We start from the raw sequence: 21,608 nt of genomic DNA, 5'->3' as shown, positions 1-21,608 counted from the left end.
AACTAATTCTTTTAAGCCAAGATGCAGAATCTCAATTGCCCAGACACAGTAAGACCTTACAAAGTTTAATACTATTTGCAGTCAAAAAAAGCAATTACTAAAAAATAGAAATCAAAATAAGAACTGGAGATGGAATCTTTAGAAAAGGAAGAAGCAAACTACATAGAAATAAACAGAATTTGTGGGAAGAATATTTGCAGAACAGTGTTCAGGACTACGGAGGGGAATAAGGTTTAAGGGAAAGCAGGAAATGAGCAGTTTATGGATGTTGGGATGAATAATAATTGCTAAAAATAAAGTATAATACACAAAAATGAAAAAAAATGTTATGGTTTGCTTTCTTTTCTATTATTATATCTGTATTATGTATTGTCGACAATGTAAGAATTTAATAAAGGTGTTACAACATCAAATGATGCTATGACTGAAAAACATGCAACACATCCAAGATTTGCAATAATCAGCAAAGGATCCTAATATTAAACAAAAAACTGAATTCATGGATGGTTTATTTTTTGCATACAGACAGTGAAATTACTGCTCAATAACAAACTGTATACAGTGTCTAGGAAAGGGAATCAGTGCATGAAGAAAAATGTGTACTGAGTGAAGAATGAAAAGTACTGTAAAAATGAACATTGATGATGGGGGTTTTAGGTTGCAAGTATGTGGATGTGCTTAAAAAGTAAACTCTGTTTGACTGAGTGCTAGGCTGGTTATTACTTGTTAAATATGTTTACTGTTTGGTTATTTATGGTTTAATAAGGTCAACTTTTTCCTTGTTTAAAAAAAGCTGAAAAAAGAATTATAAGGAAATTCATACAGAAAACCAACATGGGTTAAAAAACGTAAGTATAAGCCAGTTTCAAACTTTTTAATAAGTCTTGAAAACACAATCTCTTGTACAGTTTCATAAAATATATTTGTGTGTATTAGAACTCATCTAATATAGAAGGCATAATGTATTAAAGTACTACAACCATTACAAAAGCCACATCTATACTTACAGTCACCCAGCTGATCTGTGCTCCAAGGTCCCTGAAATATAGGGTAGCAGTTGTTCCTACCGGTAGGTTTTGTAAAACATCTTCATCCTTTACTGATTTTCCCTCTGTAATAAAGACACAGACATAAAGAGCTAGTATAAACTTAATGTCTTAAGTAGCCTTCCTTCCAGAGCCTTATGAATATTGATAAATACGGTATTTCTGTGGGGGTTACATATAGTCATTCACAGACCAGTGAAATCAAAGACTGAAGAAATGCATCTGAAAAAAAAAATAAGCATTCTTCTGCCATCACTGTACCCCTTTTCCCCAAATGCAATGATCTTTGTTATTATACAAATAACTGTGGGTAGCTATATGGGGATTGGGGGGTCCCCATGCTTTGTCAAACTACCAATTTACTAATTCAGTCAAAATAATCATCTCTGAGTGGTCTGCAACAAAACCAACTATATCCTTTTGTTTGTGCCCAACTCAAGAAAATCTACAATAGATACAATCAGATGCAAGATACAAGAACCACCAAGAAGAAAACAGGGATGTCAATTTTACATGCATTTTTATACAAAAACATGGAATGTATAGCAATACAAATCCAGTAATTATCATTGATGCGAAATTACATAAACAATTAATAGTAGTAGTCATTTATTCCGGCTGCCCTTACATACAATAAAATAAATAATCTGAAAGCAAAAAGAAAAAAAATACTAATCTTCTCCCATAACCCCATACAAATTCTACTAAAGCAATATAGAAGCCACTTTTTTGACACAGGAAGGCCAGACTCAATAAGGCACTTAACATAAAAATTTAGAAAACATAACAGGCAACAAACTAAAGAACGACTTTAAATATTCAAGGTATTCAAAGTGTTCTCAACTTCCCAGCAAGTGAAGCTCACAAATGTTACCCATTTTCTTTTCACATTTTAAGTAAAACTTTTTTCACAAACGTGCACCAGAAAATGAAAGAAGTAACACAGATTATGACATGCATACCTTCCGGATAAGCAACCACTACTACTTAACCAACAGCTTTTTTTATTTTCATTTTCTTTTACCAGAAAGCATATCCGGTCCATACAGATTACAAAATATCTTGTGATAGAAGGCCTTTTAAGACAGATAATACATCTCTGGAGAGAAAATAAAGCTATATCAACTGGAGATTCTCAATGCTTTCAGACTGACAGATGTAGGACTCCCTCTTCCTGTAGGAATAACGGCTTGTTGTGAAGAGACAAGATGACTGGCTGTGCAAATGACTTGTATGTTGGAAAGATGAACCATGGTTGTCTTGGCCAGCATGGAGCTAGGGAGAAGGAGGTCTTGTCTCTTATCTTCCTCACTCTGGGCCGCAAGACAAAAAGTACAGTTTTGTACCTACCATAAATGTAGATGTTCGAAGATCCACATTGCTGCAGTCCTAACACTTGGGTAGTCCGCTGTCCCAGTCGGCCCGAATACCAAAGTATAAGGCTGACGTCGGTCAAGGCGCATTAGTCTGACGCCAGGACGTCAGGGTACAAATGCGCATGACCGACGTCATATCCTCAGTCTTTTCTTGCCCCAGATGTCAGAAGACCCTAAAAAGATAAGGCCAAAACCAAAAAACACCAAACACTCCTGTACCAAAAATATGTACAATATATACAAATTTACAAAAGTACAACCCCACCCACACAACCACCCCTAAACACAGAGGGGAAGGAGGGAGGGTAAATTGGACTGCAGCAATGTGGATCTTCGAACATCTACATTTATGGTAGGTACAAAACTGTACTATGTTCTTCATCCCACATTGCTGCAGTCCTAACACTTGGGTAGAATCCCAAAGCAGAGGTAAGGGAGGCTGGCAAATCATAAAGAAGCAGGAGCTGTCAACATGCCCTGCAAAACAGCCGTGGCAAAACCAGCCCTAGATTTAGAGTAGAGAGGAAGGTGGTAATGCTTAGAGAAAGTATGCACTGAACTCCAAGTAGCTGCCTCCAAAATATCCTTAGTTGCCACCCCTTAGAAATGCTGTTGAAGTGGCAGTAGCCCTAGTGGAATGAGGCCTAATCCCAGCTGGAATATCCTTGCCATGATGGGAATAACAAAATGCAATGCAAAACCCAATCCACTTAGAAATTGTTTGTTTTGACACAGGCTTGCCCTGAGAACTCAAAGCAAAAGAAACAAACAACTGCTGAGACTGCCTAAAATCCTTAGTCCTGCTTAAATAATAACGCAACTGCCTGTGTACATCTAAAGTGTGCAAAATCTTTTCCCCCTTATTTTGGGGATCTGCATAAAAAGTAGGCAAATGAATAGTTTGGTTTAAAGCCACACTAGAAACCACCTTAGGCATAAAGGAAGGATTAGTACGTAATGATACCCTATCCTTATGGAAAATCAAAAAGGCTCAACCGCCATAAGGGCCTGCAATTCAGAAACCCTTCTTGCAGAAGTAATGGCCAACAAAAAGCAGTCTTCCATGACAAGTATTTCAATTCAGCAGTAGCCGAGGCTCAAAAGGTTGTAGAGTAAGTTTCTCCAACACAAAATTGAGATCCCAAGCAGGAGTAGGAGCTCTACGTGGGGGTCTTATATTCTTTGCCCCTCTAAGAAATTGCTTGAACAAAGGATGAGAAAACAATGGTGGGTCACAATCATAGTGAGCTGAAATTGCTGCAGCATGAATCTTAATGGAAGAGAAAGACAAACCTTTGTCCAATAACTCAGTAAGATATTGAAGAGCCACACTCAAATTAGGCTCGAAACCTCCAAATCCTTTGCTGCACTCCAAAATAAAAATCTCTTCCATTTTTCTGCGTACACTTTCCTTGTACTAGGTCTTCTGGCTTCCATAATCACATTCAAAACTTGTTGAGGAAGTTGAGACCTGCTGTGGTTCAAAACAGAATATGCCAGGCTGTTAGATGAAGAGAGTGAAGCTTGACATTGAGTAGATGACCGTCCCTCTGAGACAATAGGTGTGGAATCAAAGGTAAAGGCCATGGAGGCTTCCTTACCAGACTCCTCAGTAATGGGTACCAGTGTTGCCGAGGCCAATCTGGAGCTATTAAAATCATCCTTGGCTTGTCTTGTCTGACCTTTAGGAGTACCTTTGGGAGGAGAGGCAGAGGTGGAAAGGCATACACATGAAGATTTTTCCAACTGAAAGAAAGAGCATCCACTTTCCAAGCTGTGTGATGAAACCTCTTCGTGCAAAACTTTGGCAGCTGGTGGTTTAGTGGAGAAGCGAACAGATCTATGTCTGGAGTTCCCCATGACACTGTCAATTTCCGAAATACATGAAGATCCAGTTTCCACTCGTGGGGATCCATGATTTGCCTGCTTAACACATCTGCTAAGGAGTTCTGTGCTCCCGGCAGAAACCTTGCCTGAAGATTTAGTTGCAAGCTGAGCGCAGTCTCCCACAAAATCATTGCTTGCCTGCATAGAGGATAAGAATGTGTTCCCCTTGTTTGTTGATGTACCACATGACAGTTGTGTTGTCTGTTAGAATCAACACCTGCCCTGGAAGAAGTAACTCCTTGAAAGCCATTAATGCAAACTGGACTGCTAACATCTCCTTCATGTTGATATGTAGATGCTGTAGTCTGGCAGGCCACTTGTCTTGTATCCACTTTCCATTCAGATGAGCTCCCCAAGCTATGTCTGAGGCATCTGTCGTTAGAATCTGACTCGCCTCTGGCCGGGTCACAGAGAGTCCCTTGTTTAGGTGACATTCCTGAGCCCACCACAAAAATTCCTTTTGAATGCAAGGTATTATTTGAATGACAGTGTCCAAATCCTGGCAGTGCTGTGTCCATACATTTTGAGATACCATTGCAGCTTCCTCATATGCAGTTTGGCATTGGGAAGCACCAGAATACAAGATGCCATGAACCCTAAGGCTTGAAGGACTGTCCTTGCAGTCAGCCCGGACTGAAGAGATAGTTGATGGAAGTAAAGGGAAAGATTCTTTGTTTGTCCGGGGTTAAAAAGGCCATCTGGGTTGCTGTATTCAGTCTCACACCCAGAAAGCACATGTCTTGAGAGGGTACTAGACTGAACTTTATTTCGTTCACAGAATACCCCAGGCATCTTAGCACTGCTATCACATATTCCAAATGCTGAAAAAGGTCTTCCTTTTCTTGAGCCAGAATCAGGCAGTCGTCCAAGTAAGGATAGATTTGTATTCCTTTTAGCCTGAAGTAAGCTATCACTGGAGCCAGAACTTTTGTGAATACTCTGGGCAGTAGATAAGCCAAAGGGCAATGCAGAGAACTGATAATGGGAATTCCCAGCTCGAAAACGCAGATACTTCCTGCAACTTAGACTGATAGGCACATGAAGGTAAGCCTCCTTGAGATCTAAAGTTACCATCCAGTGATCTTTGCCCAGCAGAGGTAAAAGCTGTTGTAACGTCAACATTTTGAACTTGGGAATGTCCAGATAAGTGTTGAGGATAGATAAATCCAAAATTGGTCTCCACGTGTTCCCCTTTTTGGTACTAGGAACAGGCGAGAATAAAATCCTAGGCCCCTTTCTGGCACAGGAACCGGCTGAATGGCCCCTATTTGGAGTAACAGAGAAATTTGCTTGTGGGCCTCTTTTCTTTGTAGAGGAGGAATGTCTGGCATGCCTTTGAAAGGGGCAAGGTATGGAAATAAAACCTGTAACCGTGGTGAATGATATCCAATACCCATCTGTCTTGGGTAATTAAACTCCAATTTTCTTTGAAAAGTGCCAGCCTTCCCCAAAGGTGCTGCCAGACGAAAAGGCTCTGGCAGCTGAAAAGGCAGGTCATTGGGTCTGCTTACGAAAGGACTGACCCCTGCCCTCACCAGAAGACTGAGCAGGTGAACTCCTGTTCTAGGCCTAAAAGAACCTTGAGCTCTGCCCCTACCACGTCTAGACCTACCCCTAGACTGGGAATCATAAGAAGGATATGTCCACCCCTTAGTAGGCCAATTTCTACTAAACTTGGAGGCTGAACCTGCAAAAATCTTTAACAGTCTGCATAGACTTAGCCTTGTCCTCCATTTTCTTTAAAACTGCTTCCACAGGCGAACCAAACAACACATCAGACTGTAACGGAGCATCCAAAATCCTTGTCTTAACATGCTCAGCTAAATTCTGATCCCTCAGCCAGGCGTGCCTGCGAAGAACAGAACCAGTGGCAGCCACCCTCGAAGAGGCCTGTACAGCATCAAAACCACATTGCAAGGAATGCTTACCCACCTGTTCAGAAACATGTACTAAATCCTGCAACTCTTTACACTCAATACCTTCCGCCAGAGCATCCACCTTAGACTTCAATTGTGAAAGTAGATAATTTTGGTATTTTAACATGTGGAACTGACAATTCAAAGCCCTCATGGCTAAAGTGGAAGAAGTATACACCTTCTTTCCCCATCTATCCAAAGCCCTTGCCTCTATCAGGAGGGACAGGATTTTTAACAACAGAAGCCTTAACACCTTTAGGCCCCTGAGAAACAGTTTCTGGGTCTGCCCTAGGACTCTTAAAAAGATACTTATGAGCTTCAGGCACCCTATAATACCTATCCGGTTTAACTGGGGCAGGAGGCAAAGAATCAGGGTTCAGGGAAGCCTCTGCAAAAACATCTTCCACCACATCCAGAACAGGAGGTATAGCTAAAGGCCTATGCTGGGGTAGAAACAAAAATTCCCTAAGCCTCTTCCTGGAGTCAGAGAAATCTTGACCTTCCCATTTAAAATGCTCCCTCATGGAATGAAGAGTCTCTGAAAAAGAAAAATCCTCAGGAGGAGAAGCCGAAGGAGTAGAATCATCTACATCAGAATCAGAATAAGGGGGATACTCCTGTAAGTCTTCAGCCGAAGACTCAGAAGCCTCCGAACACTGCTCAAAACTCTCAAGCTCAGGTTCCACCCTAGGCCTCTTATCAGGAGGGGGCATAGAACCTCTAATCATAGTAATCAAATCTTCTGCCATTTTAAGCATATGTTTCTTAGGTAAAGACCCTGAAGAACTAGGAAAAACACCCACTGAAGTTAAACCTGGCCTGCCTCTCGAAGAAGCCTTGGAAACAGAAGGGGAGGGCCTAACCACCTTAGGAAGGGAGGGGAGAACAGCTACCTGAGAAGCCCCTTCAGCGTGGCCTACCTCCTGAGAGGACACATCTTGTAACAGTAAAGTCTCTCCCTGAGACTCCAAAGAAACTTCTGGCAGAACCTCCGGCTCCAGCGAGCCTTCTAAAGAACCGACGTCCGGGACAGACGGTTCTTCCAACCTAGGCTTTGCTGTTTTGTCCTTGCGCTTTTTAGACGAAGCGGGCGTCGGAGCATCCGACGGCATTTTATAATTACAACGCTTCCCAAAAACTAACCTGGCACAGTCTAATCTTCTCTTTATAGTGCGTTTGTTAAATCTAGCACAAGAGCGACATCCAACAACGTCGTGCTCAGGCCCTAAGCAAGGTATACACAAGGTATGGTAATCCCTATGAGGTATCTGTTTCCCACAAGAAATACAGTTATTCACTTTTTCTGACATCCGGTTAAATACTGAGGCAAGAAAAAACCAAAATATTCCCCAACGGGGTACTTAGCCAACTTTGATTCGGTCTGAAACTCCGACTTCAGAAAATTTCAGAACGCCAACCTGCACTCGCAATACTGCTTCTGCATCGGACCATGCGGCAAAAAAGACTGAGGATATGACGTCGGTCATGCGCATTTGTACCCTGACGTCCTGACGTCAGACTAATGCGCCTTGACCGACGTCAGCCTTATACTTTGGTATTCGGGCCGACTGGGACAGCGGACTACCCAAGTGTTAGGACTGCAGCAATGTGGGATGAAGAACATCATGTGTATGTTGGGTGGAGGGGGCAGACTTTGCTGTTTTCATGCAGTTCAGTTTTGGGATCCATCACTTACTTGGTCATCAGATAGTAAAGTAAATGCAGATGTACTTAAGGTGAGTTATTTAGAGTACAGATGCTGAATGATTCTGCAGAGATAGAGGAAACAAATACTCTAGACTGCAACTCTGACTAATGGCAAATACATCTGTTGCCCACAACTGACTGCAGGGTAATGTGGTACAAAACAGAGGGAGTCAGTGATTCAGATGGGGGAGGGGCAAACATCTATGCTTGGCATAGTTCCATTCTTCATTTACCAGGAAAAAGTTCTGCATGCCCAGTTTTCACTCATGAGAGACTTAGATTCCTCTGCTGAAGGGTCAACCAGGGTGTTTTCCAAACTAAAATAGGATATACTATGACAACTCAAACTATGGCAATTTATAAAGACAACTAACACTGGGCATTCAAATCCTGAAACTCTTACTGCCCACCTTACACAACTTGTGCAACACACAAGTATATACATAAAACAAATTACTTCCTATTATGTACTTATTTTACAGACAAAACTCCCTATACCCTTCATGTGGAGGCTACATCCCCTATAACCCCTTATTTTATTTTACCTCCAAGTCATTACTGGTTCAAGGAGCTAGCAAAGCAGCTGACCAAGTAAAACCTCTGTTCTACTTTCTTCCCTCTATATTTCCCTGAGAACAAAATAGCTGATGCATTAATTGAATAAAAAAGTCAAATCTTCAGCTTGTAAAAATACTTAAACTTTTTGCTGGGATCAGGCCTCCTAAAACCTGAACAACCCCCTATTTACATACATCAACTCCACAGCCACACAACTGTGGAGAAAACAGAAAAGACTATATACTACAAATCTTTGACAGTACACAAACCAAAAACATAGCAGTTCATAGATTCAAACTAGGTTATTAATCTTACATTCCCATGGTAGTTTTTAGCCCTTATATTTAGCTTACAAATAATCCCGAGACTGGCAGAACAAAGACATGATGGGACACTTACTTGTTGCCACTATCTATGAGGGACATGGGTGATAAATAGGGAATGAATTTGTGGTTGCCTATCTATCGATCAAAATTACATTTTAACAGAGTAACAATGGCACTTCGCTTTATGTGGAGAGGCCTTCTCCAACAAACAGCAATCAATAGTTTTAGCATCAGCAATTTAAAATCAACACATTGAAACTTCAATGAGTTCACATTCCACAAAAAGTAGCACGATGCCTATAATTTACATCATTTTTACAATGCAGTGCAAAATTATTGTGGGTTCTGAAAATCATCCCTTGAAGAGATGTACCATCATGAATCTAGGCCCAGACAGGTGCCATATGATCACCTCATCTCATGGAACTAATTTAAATATTCAAGTAACAAGACAATGAAAATAAAAATTCACATTCAGTTTTTAAAATCACAACTAAACATTTCAAATATTTATAAAACAGCACATTATGTTGCACATATTTTTATTTCAATATGAAACTGCAAAGGACAAGTTTTGTGAGCAAGAGCTGCTCCGTTTAAAAGAACATTAAGGAAAAACATGAGTCTAGATACAAGACTAACCTTATTGGAATAAATGCCTTGACAGTCTTTTGAAACAGAAAAGGAAGATTTTCTCTGTCTGAAGGATATGTTCTACAAGTCCAAATATAAGTAAACAAAACTGTATCACAAGGCAGTTGAAGGATGAGGAATGATTACAAATCTCAATATGAATTTAGGATGGTTTTCAACATTAACAATACATTCTCCCTCAAGTATACAGACTCCAAACTGGGAATGACTGAAGTTAAAGGACATTTAAATCAAAACAATGTGATAGTTAATGCTCCTTGTTGAATGGTGCACATTTTTAGTGATTATTTTGCATGCTGAGTTTCGCATCAAGCTTCTTGGTCTTGTAAACTGCATCATATTAATTATAATGTTCAGTATCCTGTATTTGACAAGGATACAATATGTTTATACTTTTAATGGGTGAAATCTTCTGCCAGTTTTGTTCCAGATGGTTTGTTGGATTATAAACTTCATACACTGAGGGACAGTCTCTTGCATACTTTGCCAGTGTTATTTAATAATCTGTTACACACTATTACAGTTGATGAAAGCTTTTCTATATAGTCCCAGTTTATAAGCATGATGTATATATATTAGATGAAAATAATTACCCCATATATTTGGCCATTATACTGAGATAATATTTTGAATATTGCTTTCTCTAGGTTATTACGCAAAGTAATTCCTATCCACTTAAACTTTATTGTTTACCAGCATCCATTTATTTCAGATAAAGCCACTCTAATTGCTATTTTTAGGTTTTCATGACACACTGTATGTCTAGAATTAGCCAGGGCATTTGACACATTTCCACATATTATTTTGCCAAGTCTTGATACCCATGGAATTATTTCAAATATAACAACATGGATACATGCGTGGCTTACTGGTAGGAAGCAGAAGGTAAAAGTACTGGGAGACCTATCTAACTTGCCTGTCTATACAAACATACACTCATAGATATACAATCTGGCACCCCCAGGGCTCTGTACTGGGACCAGTTCTGTTTACATTTGTTTTTGCCTTTTTTACTCCATGGTTGATTATTTCTGGCTGCTCACATATGCTGACTACTGTAAAATACAGTCTCCAGTGACTAGTACTGCAAATGTCAAAATTATTAGTTATGACTGCAAATTAATAGCAGTGCAAGGCAGTTGGGTTTAAGGTTCATTGTCAGCAAATGTAAAATTACATTGTTTGGTACCTTTTGATTTTAAATGCCTTACATTTAGATAGTCAAATTCTATCAAATGTTACTTCCATGAAAGATCTTGACATTAATGTTGAGAACAACTACATGTATCTATATTAAAGGACCCTTTATCTCACGTTAGTTAGCACTGTCTTTAGGACATTTTCCCCAAGAAAACTTGAGGTTTTGTGCACCACATACACAGCCCCTCGTTCAATGTATTTTGGAGTATATCTGCCCCTTCTGTTTCCTCAGTCAAGCTGATATCAGAGCTTTAGAGATGCTCCAAATAAAATTTACTAGAGATATTCCCTGTCTGAAAAATATGACTTATATGGATGGACTTGTTAGGTTAAAATCTTTATAGTTCAGCATACTGAATAATTAGGAATATGCTGTGTTTAGCATTCACTCTCGGGTCTATATTATCCGATCGAAACATGAAAACCACGAACACCATTTGGGCGACACCAAATGGTCGAAAATGGAAAATGTCACGCACGTAAACGGAAATCACCGTAGGGAAATTCTTCCTTCACTTCAATGTAGTGCGATCTCGGAGTTGGAATCTTTAAGTAGGGGGGGTGTGCAGGGGGGCTTGCACCCTGCATAAAACAGTTAGTTAGACATTTGGTTTTGTTTTTTTCCGGATTCGATATTTCCGGTTTTTTGCTCATTTGGTGTCGCTCAACATGCATTAGCTGTTTTCATCTTTCATTCTCATAATATAGACCCCACTCTCTATAAAGACTTTATCCTTCAAGCTCTAACAGATCAGGAAACTCAAAATCTGTCTCATTTTGTTATGACAACTAATATTAACTTTCCTACCATAGTGAATAATACCAAAAAAATAGAAAGAAGATTATTACGAAGGCCATTTCAAGGTTATGGGGTGCCCTCCCATTAAATATGAAATAGTCTGAAAACTTGATCTTCTTTAAAATCTAACTTGATATTTGGGTTGGAACATAAAAACATGGATAATCTGAATAAGTGTTATGTTTCTTGATGATCACCTTACCTACAATAACATGAATCTTTATGAAAAAAAAAGAGTTCAATAGGAATAAAAATAGAGTGAAGAGCTGAGATGATTTATATACATCAGTTGCACTCTGAATGGCTGAATGACCCCTCCCCCCCAAACAGATCACATATGGCTTGGAGTGACACTTCTGCCTCAAATGCCTTTTCTTAGATTATCACAATTAGTCTGAAAAGAGGATAAAAAAGGATCCTCTCGTTTGTTGATGTACCACAATATTGTTGTGCTGTCTCCAGCAGTATGAAGGGTCCCAGCTTTTAATGTTCATTTGAAAGCATTTAAGGCCAGGTGAAACTTTTTAGGGATTATCTGCTCTTCTTTCTGCGATACAAACTCGGGCCTTGCACTTTGAGATCATGTTGGTTGTTCTCTTGTGGATTCTGAAGAGTACGTTGTAAGTACCTCTCCTGTAAACAGAGAAATAAAGGGGAGTCTTTGGTTGATGGGATCTTATTCTGTTACCACTACATTTTCTTCAGAAAGGTTGGTAGTAACACAAAACCTCAGTCCAGAAGCTGAGCAGTTTAATTCCATATGTTCCTGCAGTACCACTTCAACTTCTTTATGCACATTCTTGTGCCAGGGACACACAAGGACAGAACAGGCCTTGTTACCTCAAAAGCCATCAGAAATGCCCTTGGTGTCAACATCATCTGTGCAGACATGCAGGGAATGCCATTATCAGTTGTATCCTTTCATGCAATAAGGTTATCACGGAAAATTTGCTATCTATGATTGCCTGTAAAAATCTTCCATCAGAGAAGGAAATAAATCTAATTTTATTTTGTTGAGTGAGAAACCCCCAAATGGAAGCAGTGAGGAGTTTACAGAACTACAAGATGTAAGCTCTGAACGCAGCTTGCCTGAATCAGCCAGTTATCTAGATACATGACCTTCTCAGTCTGAGCTGAATAAATAGAGCTAGGCATTTTGCAAATAGTGCGAGTGCAGAAGAATGACAAATGGCAAGGAAGTAAATTTGTAAAGGAACTTTTCTACATAAAACCCGAAAAACTATCCATTTGCATTGTAAATGGGGATAAGCTGGTAAGCACTTTGAATGCCCACTGTTATTATAAATGCATTCTTTATTAATACAGGGTGAGCAGCTCATACTGCCTATATCATGGAATTCGTAGATTTGATACAGTGGTTTAACTTTGCAAAATTCAAAATGGGTATCCACTGGCCATCCTTCTTTAGCACTAAAAAGAATTTGGAGCAAAATCACTTTCTCTGCTTTGTCAGAGTCACTGGTTGTACTCAGTTCACAATAAATGTATAGAACGTTAATGGTTAGACTGCAAGCCTATCAGTAACTACTGAATTAAAGGAAGAGGCAAGTGGTTCTGATCTCTAAAAGGCCCTATAAATGGGGTTACACACAATTCTGTGCTACAATCTATTGACACAAGCCCTCTAACCTATTTGTCAGTTACAAATTTAAACCACTGAACTGTAAAATCGCTCCCCATGCCACCTTACTTGCCTGCTAACCCAAACCTTGCCACTGTTCCTAACCTCAACTCTATGAAGTACAGTACGAAAAACCTTTTCTCTAACAGTACTACTAGTTATTCAAAGTAGCTCTGTAGGTGCCATTAGGTTTACTTATTTTTAATGATCAGAAAAAGAGAGCATTTGTTTTTATTTTTCAACCACTGTAGGTCTGTGATTTTTTTGTTTTCAACTTCTGATAATGTTTATTAGTTTGTTTATAAACATTGATATTGATAGTTCTATAACACACACACACAAGTATATGGTTCCACAGGCCACAAAGATTCTGTTTATTTTGCTACTGACCTTCGCCTGCACCAGGACACCTTCTCATTCATTTGGATTCACTGGGTCTAACTGAGCACTCCTTTTCTCCTCTCGACCTTCTATGACCCATCCTCAGGACCAGTGAAAAGACTATAGGCTCTTTATGCAGCATCATATTTCTGACCAAGGAGTTTTTTTCTATGATGTCCTATCTTTCCCTGCTTTGTGCACATCTCTTGAATGTCCAGGGGTGAACATACAATGTGCATAAGCCAATACCTCTTGCCTATTCTCCTTTAGGGCAATGCGCTCTTGCCTGTCTCCAGCTTCTGTCAAAGACAGGTTATGAGGTGGGCCCAGGTGCTCACCCATCATTCCCTGCCAGCACTTCAGACAAACAAGCTGCTAAATGAACCCGGGTTGCCTGTCTGTAGTCAAGGCTTTATGCCTCTACACCATGCAGCTGGCTACATCGTACCTTGTTTTACTGAATATAACTTTGCAGCATTAGATCAAAAAATTTTGGTCAAATGATAAAGTGTTTGAATACTTGCAGGCTGTTTCTTTTGTTAGTGTAACTGAAGCTTGAATAGCTTTTTGCAACAAAACTAAGTACTCCTGCACAATACTGTATACCTGGGGTAAAGGCATTCATGCCATATATGTCTGAGATTTATGTGACTGGCTAGCAAGGTTTTCGCTGGTGATTTATAAACGTTAGTAAAGATGAGGGTCTGGTGCCCTGTCAATGTCCGATTCCTTTATGTCCACATAGCAATAGACTAGAAATCACTCCGTGTATGAAGAGAAGCAGGCACACATGGAGTCTCTCAAGCCACAGATTTAACAGTTGCAATGTCAGGTGCAATACCAGCAACTGGGAACTTTGTCCAATGTAGAGATGGTCAGTGAGCCTCTTAATCTAAATAAGTAGAGCCCTAGCATTAGAGACAATTTTTACTACCATTTTGGCAGTAAGATGCTGGGAAAACAGAACTACAGCATACGTCAGTCTGAGTTTTGGGAATGAATCCAAAGCCAGCCATTTGGTGAATGACACCCAGCTGCTGAGGCACTCCATTTATCAGCTCCATTCTGATTTTAAATTTAACAGAATGTTTCACTGGGTTTCTTTTCTTTCAAAAGATTTCCTTTTTAAATATTTTTAAATGTTTATACTTTAAAACAGGACTTCCAATTAACAGAATTAGATCCAAAAGAAAAAAATAAGAAAAATGAGCAAAAACCCTTTAAATTCTTATGCGGTTGTCAGCAACCAAATGGTATACTCATGTTTACAGATGCAAAGGTATGCTACAATATTTAGTTGAAGAAGCAGTTTACAAAGTCAATAAAGGTTAAAATCAATTAAATGTTTTGAAAGTAGTGCAGTTTTAAACAAAGTACAATGGCGTGAGTGTATTTATTATAACAATAGAAGTTTGAAGGAATCATGGACAGTAGACATAACATATAAGAATGAAGGAGAATCAGCATCAGTTAAAATGCGGGAGGACTACCTCATGCAGGAAACTTTAAAACAAGCCCATAAAATGCCTACTTTAACCTGTAAGATATTTCCAAAAGAAAAAATCTTCATGGAGAGAAGCCCATACATCATCAAAAACTATAGTCAGGAAATAAATCCTAGGACGGAATGTGAGGTGCCTGTGTTCTTTTAACAGCCAAGCTGAATCAGTAAAGCAAAGGACTGTGAGAAAAATAGAAAATTTTATTTTTAGAACAGGCAGGTAATCTGGCCCAGTTTAAATCAAATCATAAGATTGATGACACCACTCATAGTTCTTAGTTGTGTTTGTTTACTAGTTTTACTTAAAACTTTACTCAATGAAACAAATTTAAATTTCAAAGGCATCTAGAATGATAGCAATACAACTGTGTAAATCTGTTTCAATGTTTCAAAAATGCAATTTATCACCTGAGAGGCATGTATTAGAAGGTTTTACTGAACTATACTTAGGGATAGACAGACGTCTACAGCTTTGCTTTTTAGTAAAATTCATTGTCAACTACTCAACAGGAACTATGGGAACACTGACTCCCCAACAGCCAACTACTAGTTGCCACAAGCTCCTCTCCTTGTTCACAAGGTCTACTGGACAGAGGACCCACCTTGGCTCTACCCAACCCCCACATGGACCCAGTAAGGAGATGGAGGACTCGGATTCATCATCACACAGCTGCTGGGGAGTATTTTTCTATTATGCCCTAGCACACACCCACAGCAGCCTTATGAGAACTGCTATGGCTACCTTTGGGAGATGCGTGCAGTCTTCATTGCATATGCAACCTCACAATCAAACAGGTCACCACTTGCAGTGTTGGGATTACCATATTCTTCATGCTGCGAATGGGGCAAGCTAGGCTGCTTCCTCTCCCAGGGCAGGTGAGCCAGCATTTGCCTTTCACGCTCATGCTGTTACTCCTAGTCCCTCCAGTGACTGCGCCATCAATTAACCATGGGTCATCTGAGGTATAACCAGGGCTTTATCCTTCTGTGCCATAGGGCCTACTGGTGAAAATGTTTAAATACGTCGCTGCACAAGATACTTGACAAAGAAGTGTACAAGTGCATGTAATTGTTATTATCCATTTGTCTGAACAGCATGTCGATTGCCTGGGTTGACTATTTTTAAACAGAGATGTAATAAGGAACACATCCTTGGAAGAATGTTGAATGGGTGACTTTGACTGGTTGCCCTGAATGCTTTACAACCTTCTTGTGTATGACACCTTTTATACTACCTCTTCAGTTAAGCATTCATAAAGAAATTACTAAGAACACTGAAATAATATTTAGGCAACAAGACAATAAGAGTAAAAACAAACCAACGCAAAACCAAAAGAAACGGACTTGCTCGACAAAAGTATAATGAAACAAAATCCACAAAAAACGAATGTCAGGCTAAGTAAATGCTCGACAAAAGTTTAATGAAACAAATCCACAAACAGCGAATGTAAGGCAATATAAAATAAGCGCTTTCGTTTGGCTCCTGCCAAACTTTTACAAAACAGTTACACATCACTTCCTGCTGTTTAAATAATTTTAGTCAGTGATGTAAGCAATTAAACTTGTTCAAAATGTTAAAGAAATAGCATGCCTACTTAAAAAACTTTAAAAACAGTGCTTGCAAAGCAATGTTTTGACAATCAACGCAAATGCTATTTGCGCAAACAATATATTTGAATCTATGCATAACAAATACTTGTTAAGTTACCAAGAATTGTATTTAAAAATGTATATGAGAAGTATACTAAAATGTGTAAAAGATGTACAAGATATACACCCAAAGGAACAGCGTATGATAAAAGTACACTCGCAAATCCAACCCCGCATTTAAAGATATCAAAATGTATAGAATGTATACAACATGATCTGATGAGTGTATATGAATAGGAATAGACGTCTCTTTATGTCCACTTACGATAAAATAATAAATATTATATAGTAATGTACAGTATGTAATAAATTTCATGTAACTAATATATAATAATTGTGATGTATAAAATATTATATATATAAAAAAGTTGAATTAACTTCTCAACAATTATAATGCTGACAGTAGTAAACTTATATGAAGTACTCAACCAATGTTCATGAGGCTCTATTAACAGCCTCTGACATGGTCATACAGTGAAACTGTATTTGTTAATTCGTTCCATGAATGATGTTCGCAATATTAATTATAAAATGTGTGTATGTTTGTAAATACCTAAAATACCAACAATCATATACATGTTTTCTTAATTGACCTACGAAAATATCTCTGAAAGTAATAACGAAACATTATTAAAAATAATGCAATAATGGATAGTAAATAAATAATTAATTTAATTAATGATCTTTAAAAATTAAATGTAAAACATGTGTGTGCATATAGATATACACATTAGATCAATTTTGAAGGTGAGATAAAATGTTTGGTATGAAATACTTATTATGAGAAATGGTAATAAATAATTAAATAATTAAATAAATAAATAAATATTATATTAAATAGCAATAAAAGGAGATTTTTATCTCACTAGTGATTTTAAATTTAAAATACTACCAATAGATAAACAATTATTCAACCCTGGCCAATTGTTAGCATTCAATCTTAATTGCCATTCAAGCTCACGTCTTTCTAATAATAATTGCCAAGCACCACCTCTAATGTCTACTTTCAGGACATCCAGTACTACAAACCTAAAGTTGTAAGATGTGTTTGTGCTAATGTGTTTAGCTAAGGCATTTAATTAATTTCCATCTCTTATAGCCCTTATGTGTTCACCTACACGTTCTTTAAATTTCCTTTCTGTTTTACCTATGTAAAACGAGGTACAATCATTACATAAGGCACAATAAACAACTTTTTCTGTGTTACAGCAAGCTTTGTCTTTCAAACAAATCTTAATGTTGTTTATCATCAATTTATTTGTTTCGAATACATAATTACAATATTTGCATCTACCACATCTAAAAGTTTTTCCATATTTTGTTTTATACGTATTTTCCAAATGTTTTTTCAAATTCATGCCTTTTTTGTACACTATGGATGGAGTGTTAGCAAAAAGAGAATGTAATGTTGTATCCGCCTTAATAAGCTGCCAGTTCTTCATTAAAATATTGTTTATAGAAACACTGTCAGAATTAAAAGTTGTAATGAAACTCTTAGCAAATTGTGGCGCTCCTGTATTGTTTGATGTTTCAATGTTGGTTTGAATCATTGTTATTTGATTATTAGTGTCATTGTCCAAGTTTACTACATTTGAACTTGATGTGTTGGGTGTGGTTTTTACTACCTGGTTTAATAAAGGTATAAAATGTAAATTATCTCTTTTATAAACTACTTCGTTCATAATATTGTGTATTAATTTATCAGGATAACCTCTATTTTTAAACATATCACACAGATTCAAACATTCAACTATGAAATCATCTCTTTTACTAATCATTCTAAAGGCCCTAACAAATTGGCCTTTTAAAACAGCTCTCTTCTGAGTGTAAGGATGACAGCTGTTAAAATGCAAAAAACTATTGCTGTATGTTTCTTTTCTATATATTTTAGACTTGAACTCTCCTTTCGTAATGTCCTTTTCCAATAATACATCTAAGTAAGATATAGAGGTGGAATTAGTGGTGGCTGTGAATTTTAAAAAGGTGGTTGTTGAGTTGATGTAGTTTAAAAATTCATCTAGTTTATCACAATTACCATCCCACAAAATAAATATGTCGTCCAAAAACGTAGATAAATTTTACAAAAATTAAAAAATGTTGAATTAAAAACATACATTTTCTCCCACATGTACATTACTATATTGGCATAAAGGCCTCCGCACGGAGACCCCATAGCCACTCCTTCACTTTGCAAATAAATGTTATTATTAAAAATTATAAAATTATTCCTTAAAATGATATCTATAAGTTGATCAAACAAATTAATTCCAGTTTGGTTTAAACCCTTTTCATCCAAAAATAAATTAAACCAATCTGTGCCAATATCATGAGGAATGATGGAATATAAATCTTTAACGTCGATAGTAACAAATATATCATTCACATTGTATTCAGTAGAACCAATTGTAGATAAAAAATCCCATGAATCTTTCAGTAAATGTCTTTCAGTGTATATATACTTTTTAAAATTGTTGTCAATAAATTTTGCTATAGGATTTGTGATGGACCCTTGTGCATCCACAACTGGTCTAAAAGGGGGGGGTTAAATCTTTATGGATTTTAGGCACTCCAAACATTGCTGGAGTCCTGGGGTGACAAATATTCAAATAATTAAATTCATCTATGTCAATGAGACCTTCAATAAATAGATCGTAGATGATGCCTCTAATACTTCTATAAGCTGTGTTTAGTTCATTAAGTGAACTCAACGTACATGTGTTACTGTTTAGTATTTTTTCTAATGCAATATTATAATCACAAGTGTTAAATATTGCCATCCCCCCCCCCCCTTGTCTGGTTTAATGAATCTAATGTTTTTTGCCTCCTTTAACATGTTTAAAGTACTATACTCATTTCTTGTCAAATTATAGTTCTTGTTCTTGTTACTATATGTGTCAAGAGCACGAAAATCAAGTTCACGCATCCTTTCAAATGTGTCCAAAGTTGGGTGAAGAGGAGGATTAAAGGAACTGGAAACATATAGTGGTTTCATTACTTGATCATTGTTGTGAAATAATAAGCCTAAATTTAATTTTCTAACAAATATTTTCAAGTCAATAATAGAAGACACTGTGTTCATTCTGTTGCTAGGGATGCACGTTTGACCTTGTGAAAACAAGTCACAAATATTATGATCAAAAGTGAAATCAGAGTAATTGTACACAGTGAAATCACCAGTAATGTTAGTGTACTTAATGGGCTTCTGGTTGGACGACATGTCAAACAACATATCGCAATCTAATGCCCCCTCCACTGGCCCCTGTTGTTGTTGTTCCGCCCTCTGGAAAAAAGTTCCACGTATGTAAGTTTGATTCTGTGGCCCCCAGTTTTTCTGATTTTGGTGTTGAAAAGTTTGTTGGCGTTGAACTAATCTTTCTGATCTCCGGAGAGGTGGAAACATATCTGTCTCTAAAAATGTGTTCTCCTCGAATTCGCTCTCGTCATCCATGGTGTTAGAATTAAAGTTATTAATATTGTTACTGTTTCCACTAGCATTAGATGTTAATTTCACTCCCCATTGTTGAGACAAAGGGGGTGCAGGATACGCTGTGCCTTGACCATAAGAATTAATGTCACATTCAAGTTTTTTAAATTTTCTGTCTTTTATGGTCTTCATTTTTTCATCAATAGATTTGAAAATTCGATGGTAATCAAAATCATTATTACTGAAGGCTGGATCGTTTTTTACTATTAAATTCAATTCATTGGCTTTTTCAGTCAATAATTCAGTAGTCTTTTTGTTATCACATATGACCAAATTCATATAATCCATACCAAATTTATCAAATAATTTGATTAAATCTATGTGTAATGGTGAATTAACCATAAGCCCTGTAGGGAATCTCTATACTCGTAGTCCCTTTGGAACAATGTTTTTCTTAATGCATTCATGAAAGTAATTATTGTCCATTTGCAATTTTTTTATTTTAAGAAGAACATAGTCTAAGTCAGATAATTTATCGTTGAATGACTTTTGCATACCTGTAGTAGTCTTCGTAGTCGCAGAAAAAACATAAGTATTATTTAACCACAAAGAAATTTCATTGTTCCTGTTTGTATTTAAATCAACTGAAGTAGATGGTTGTTCACTTTCTCCTACACTGGTTCGCCTGTCCAGTGGTAAATGACTAGTAATTTGTTCATTAGTTCCAGTCCCATTAATGTCTACAAAAGGAAGTATTTTGAAGTGACCTTACTTAGGGGCACAAAGATCTGTTTTTTAATTAGCTTTTATGAACTGGAGACTTTGTCATGTACATACAAAATGTTGTAAAGAATCATCATCATCAACCCCTTTCCCCATTTTTTACATGGGGGTCAGTTTGTTGGATCAGCTGTTGTCACACTTCTAGATTCAGAACCACTTTGTCACAGGTCTTATCACACAATCCTTACATCTCGACTGGTCATCCTTGTCTCCTCTTGCACGCTTCCTGTTTCTCCCAAATCTTCTTTACCAAATTGTCTTCTGTTTTCCTGCATGTGATCAAACCACCATTCTCCTTGAATTTCTCTGCAAGTGTAGCTACTTTTCCTTCTACTCTGATGTCTTAATTTCTTTGTTAGTCCCACAGTGCACATCTTACTACTGTCAGGCACTTCCTCTCCATCACTTCATGCTTCCTCGGCCAGACAGCCTTCAATGCTCAGATTCTGTGACATACTGAAGCACTGGTCACATTACTGTTTCGTACACCTTATGAATCAACGTTTTGGCCTTCTTCTGCCATACACCACTACTGTCATTTTATGTCAGTTGGCTGCAGCACCTCTGGATTCTGTCTTTGACTTCTCATTCAGACTTCTTGTCTCCTTAGCTACACCTCCCAAAAAGTTGAAGCTGTAAAGCTGTTGCAGTATTTTCCCTTCTATCTCAGTTTTCAGCTTCTTCCCACTCTCCCATTTCCCAAGATTATTGTTTTGTCAGTACACAGTTTCATCCCATGTGCCTTCCCATCTTGCACT

At 37.8% G+C, this 21,608-nt stretch overlaps 1 protein-coding gene across 1 annotated transcript in view; it reads right to left on the bottom strand.

Moving 5' to 3' along the window:
• TECR (trans-2,3-enoyl-CoA reductase) overlaps positions 1–21,608 on the bottom strand; it is a 722,978-nt gene that overhangs the window by 380,284 nt on the left and 321,086 nt on the right. Inside the window, exon 4 of the mRNA XM_044084549.1 lies at positions 1,008–1,111. Coding sequence (XP_043940484.1) covers positions 1,008–1,111 — 104 coding nt within the window. The remainder of the gene's footprint in view (positions 1–1,007; positions 1,112–21,608) is intronic.

This window comes from Protopterus annectens, chromosome 9.part0 (assembly GCF_019279795.1).
Source record: "Protopterus annectens isolate FY-2018-M chromosome 9.part0, PAN1.0, whole genome shotgun sequence".
Classification (NCBI taxonomy): Eukaryota; Metazoa; Chordata; order Ceratodontiformes; family Protopteridae; genus Protopterus; species Protopterus annectens.
The sequence above is the reverse complement of the archived record's forward strand: the minus strand, read 5'-3'. Positions and strand labels throughout refer to the sequence as shown.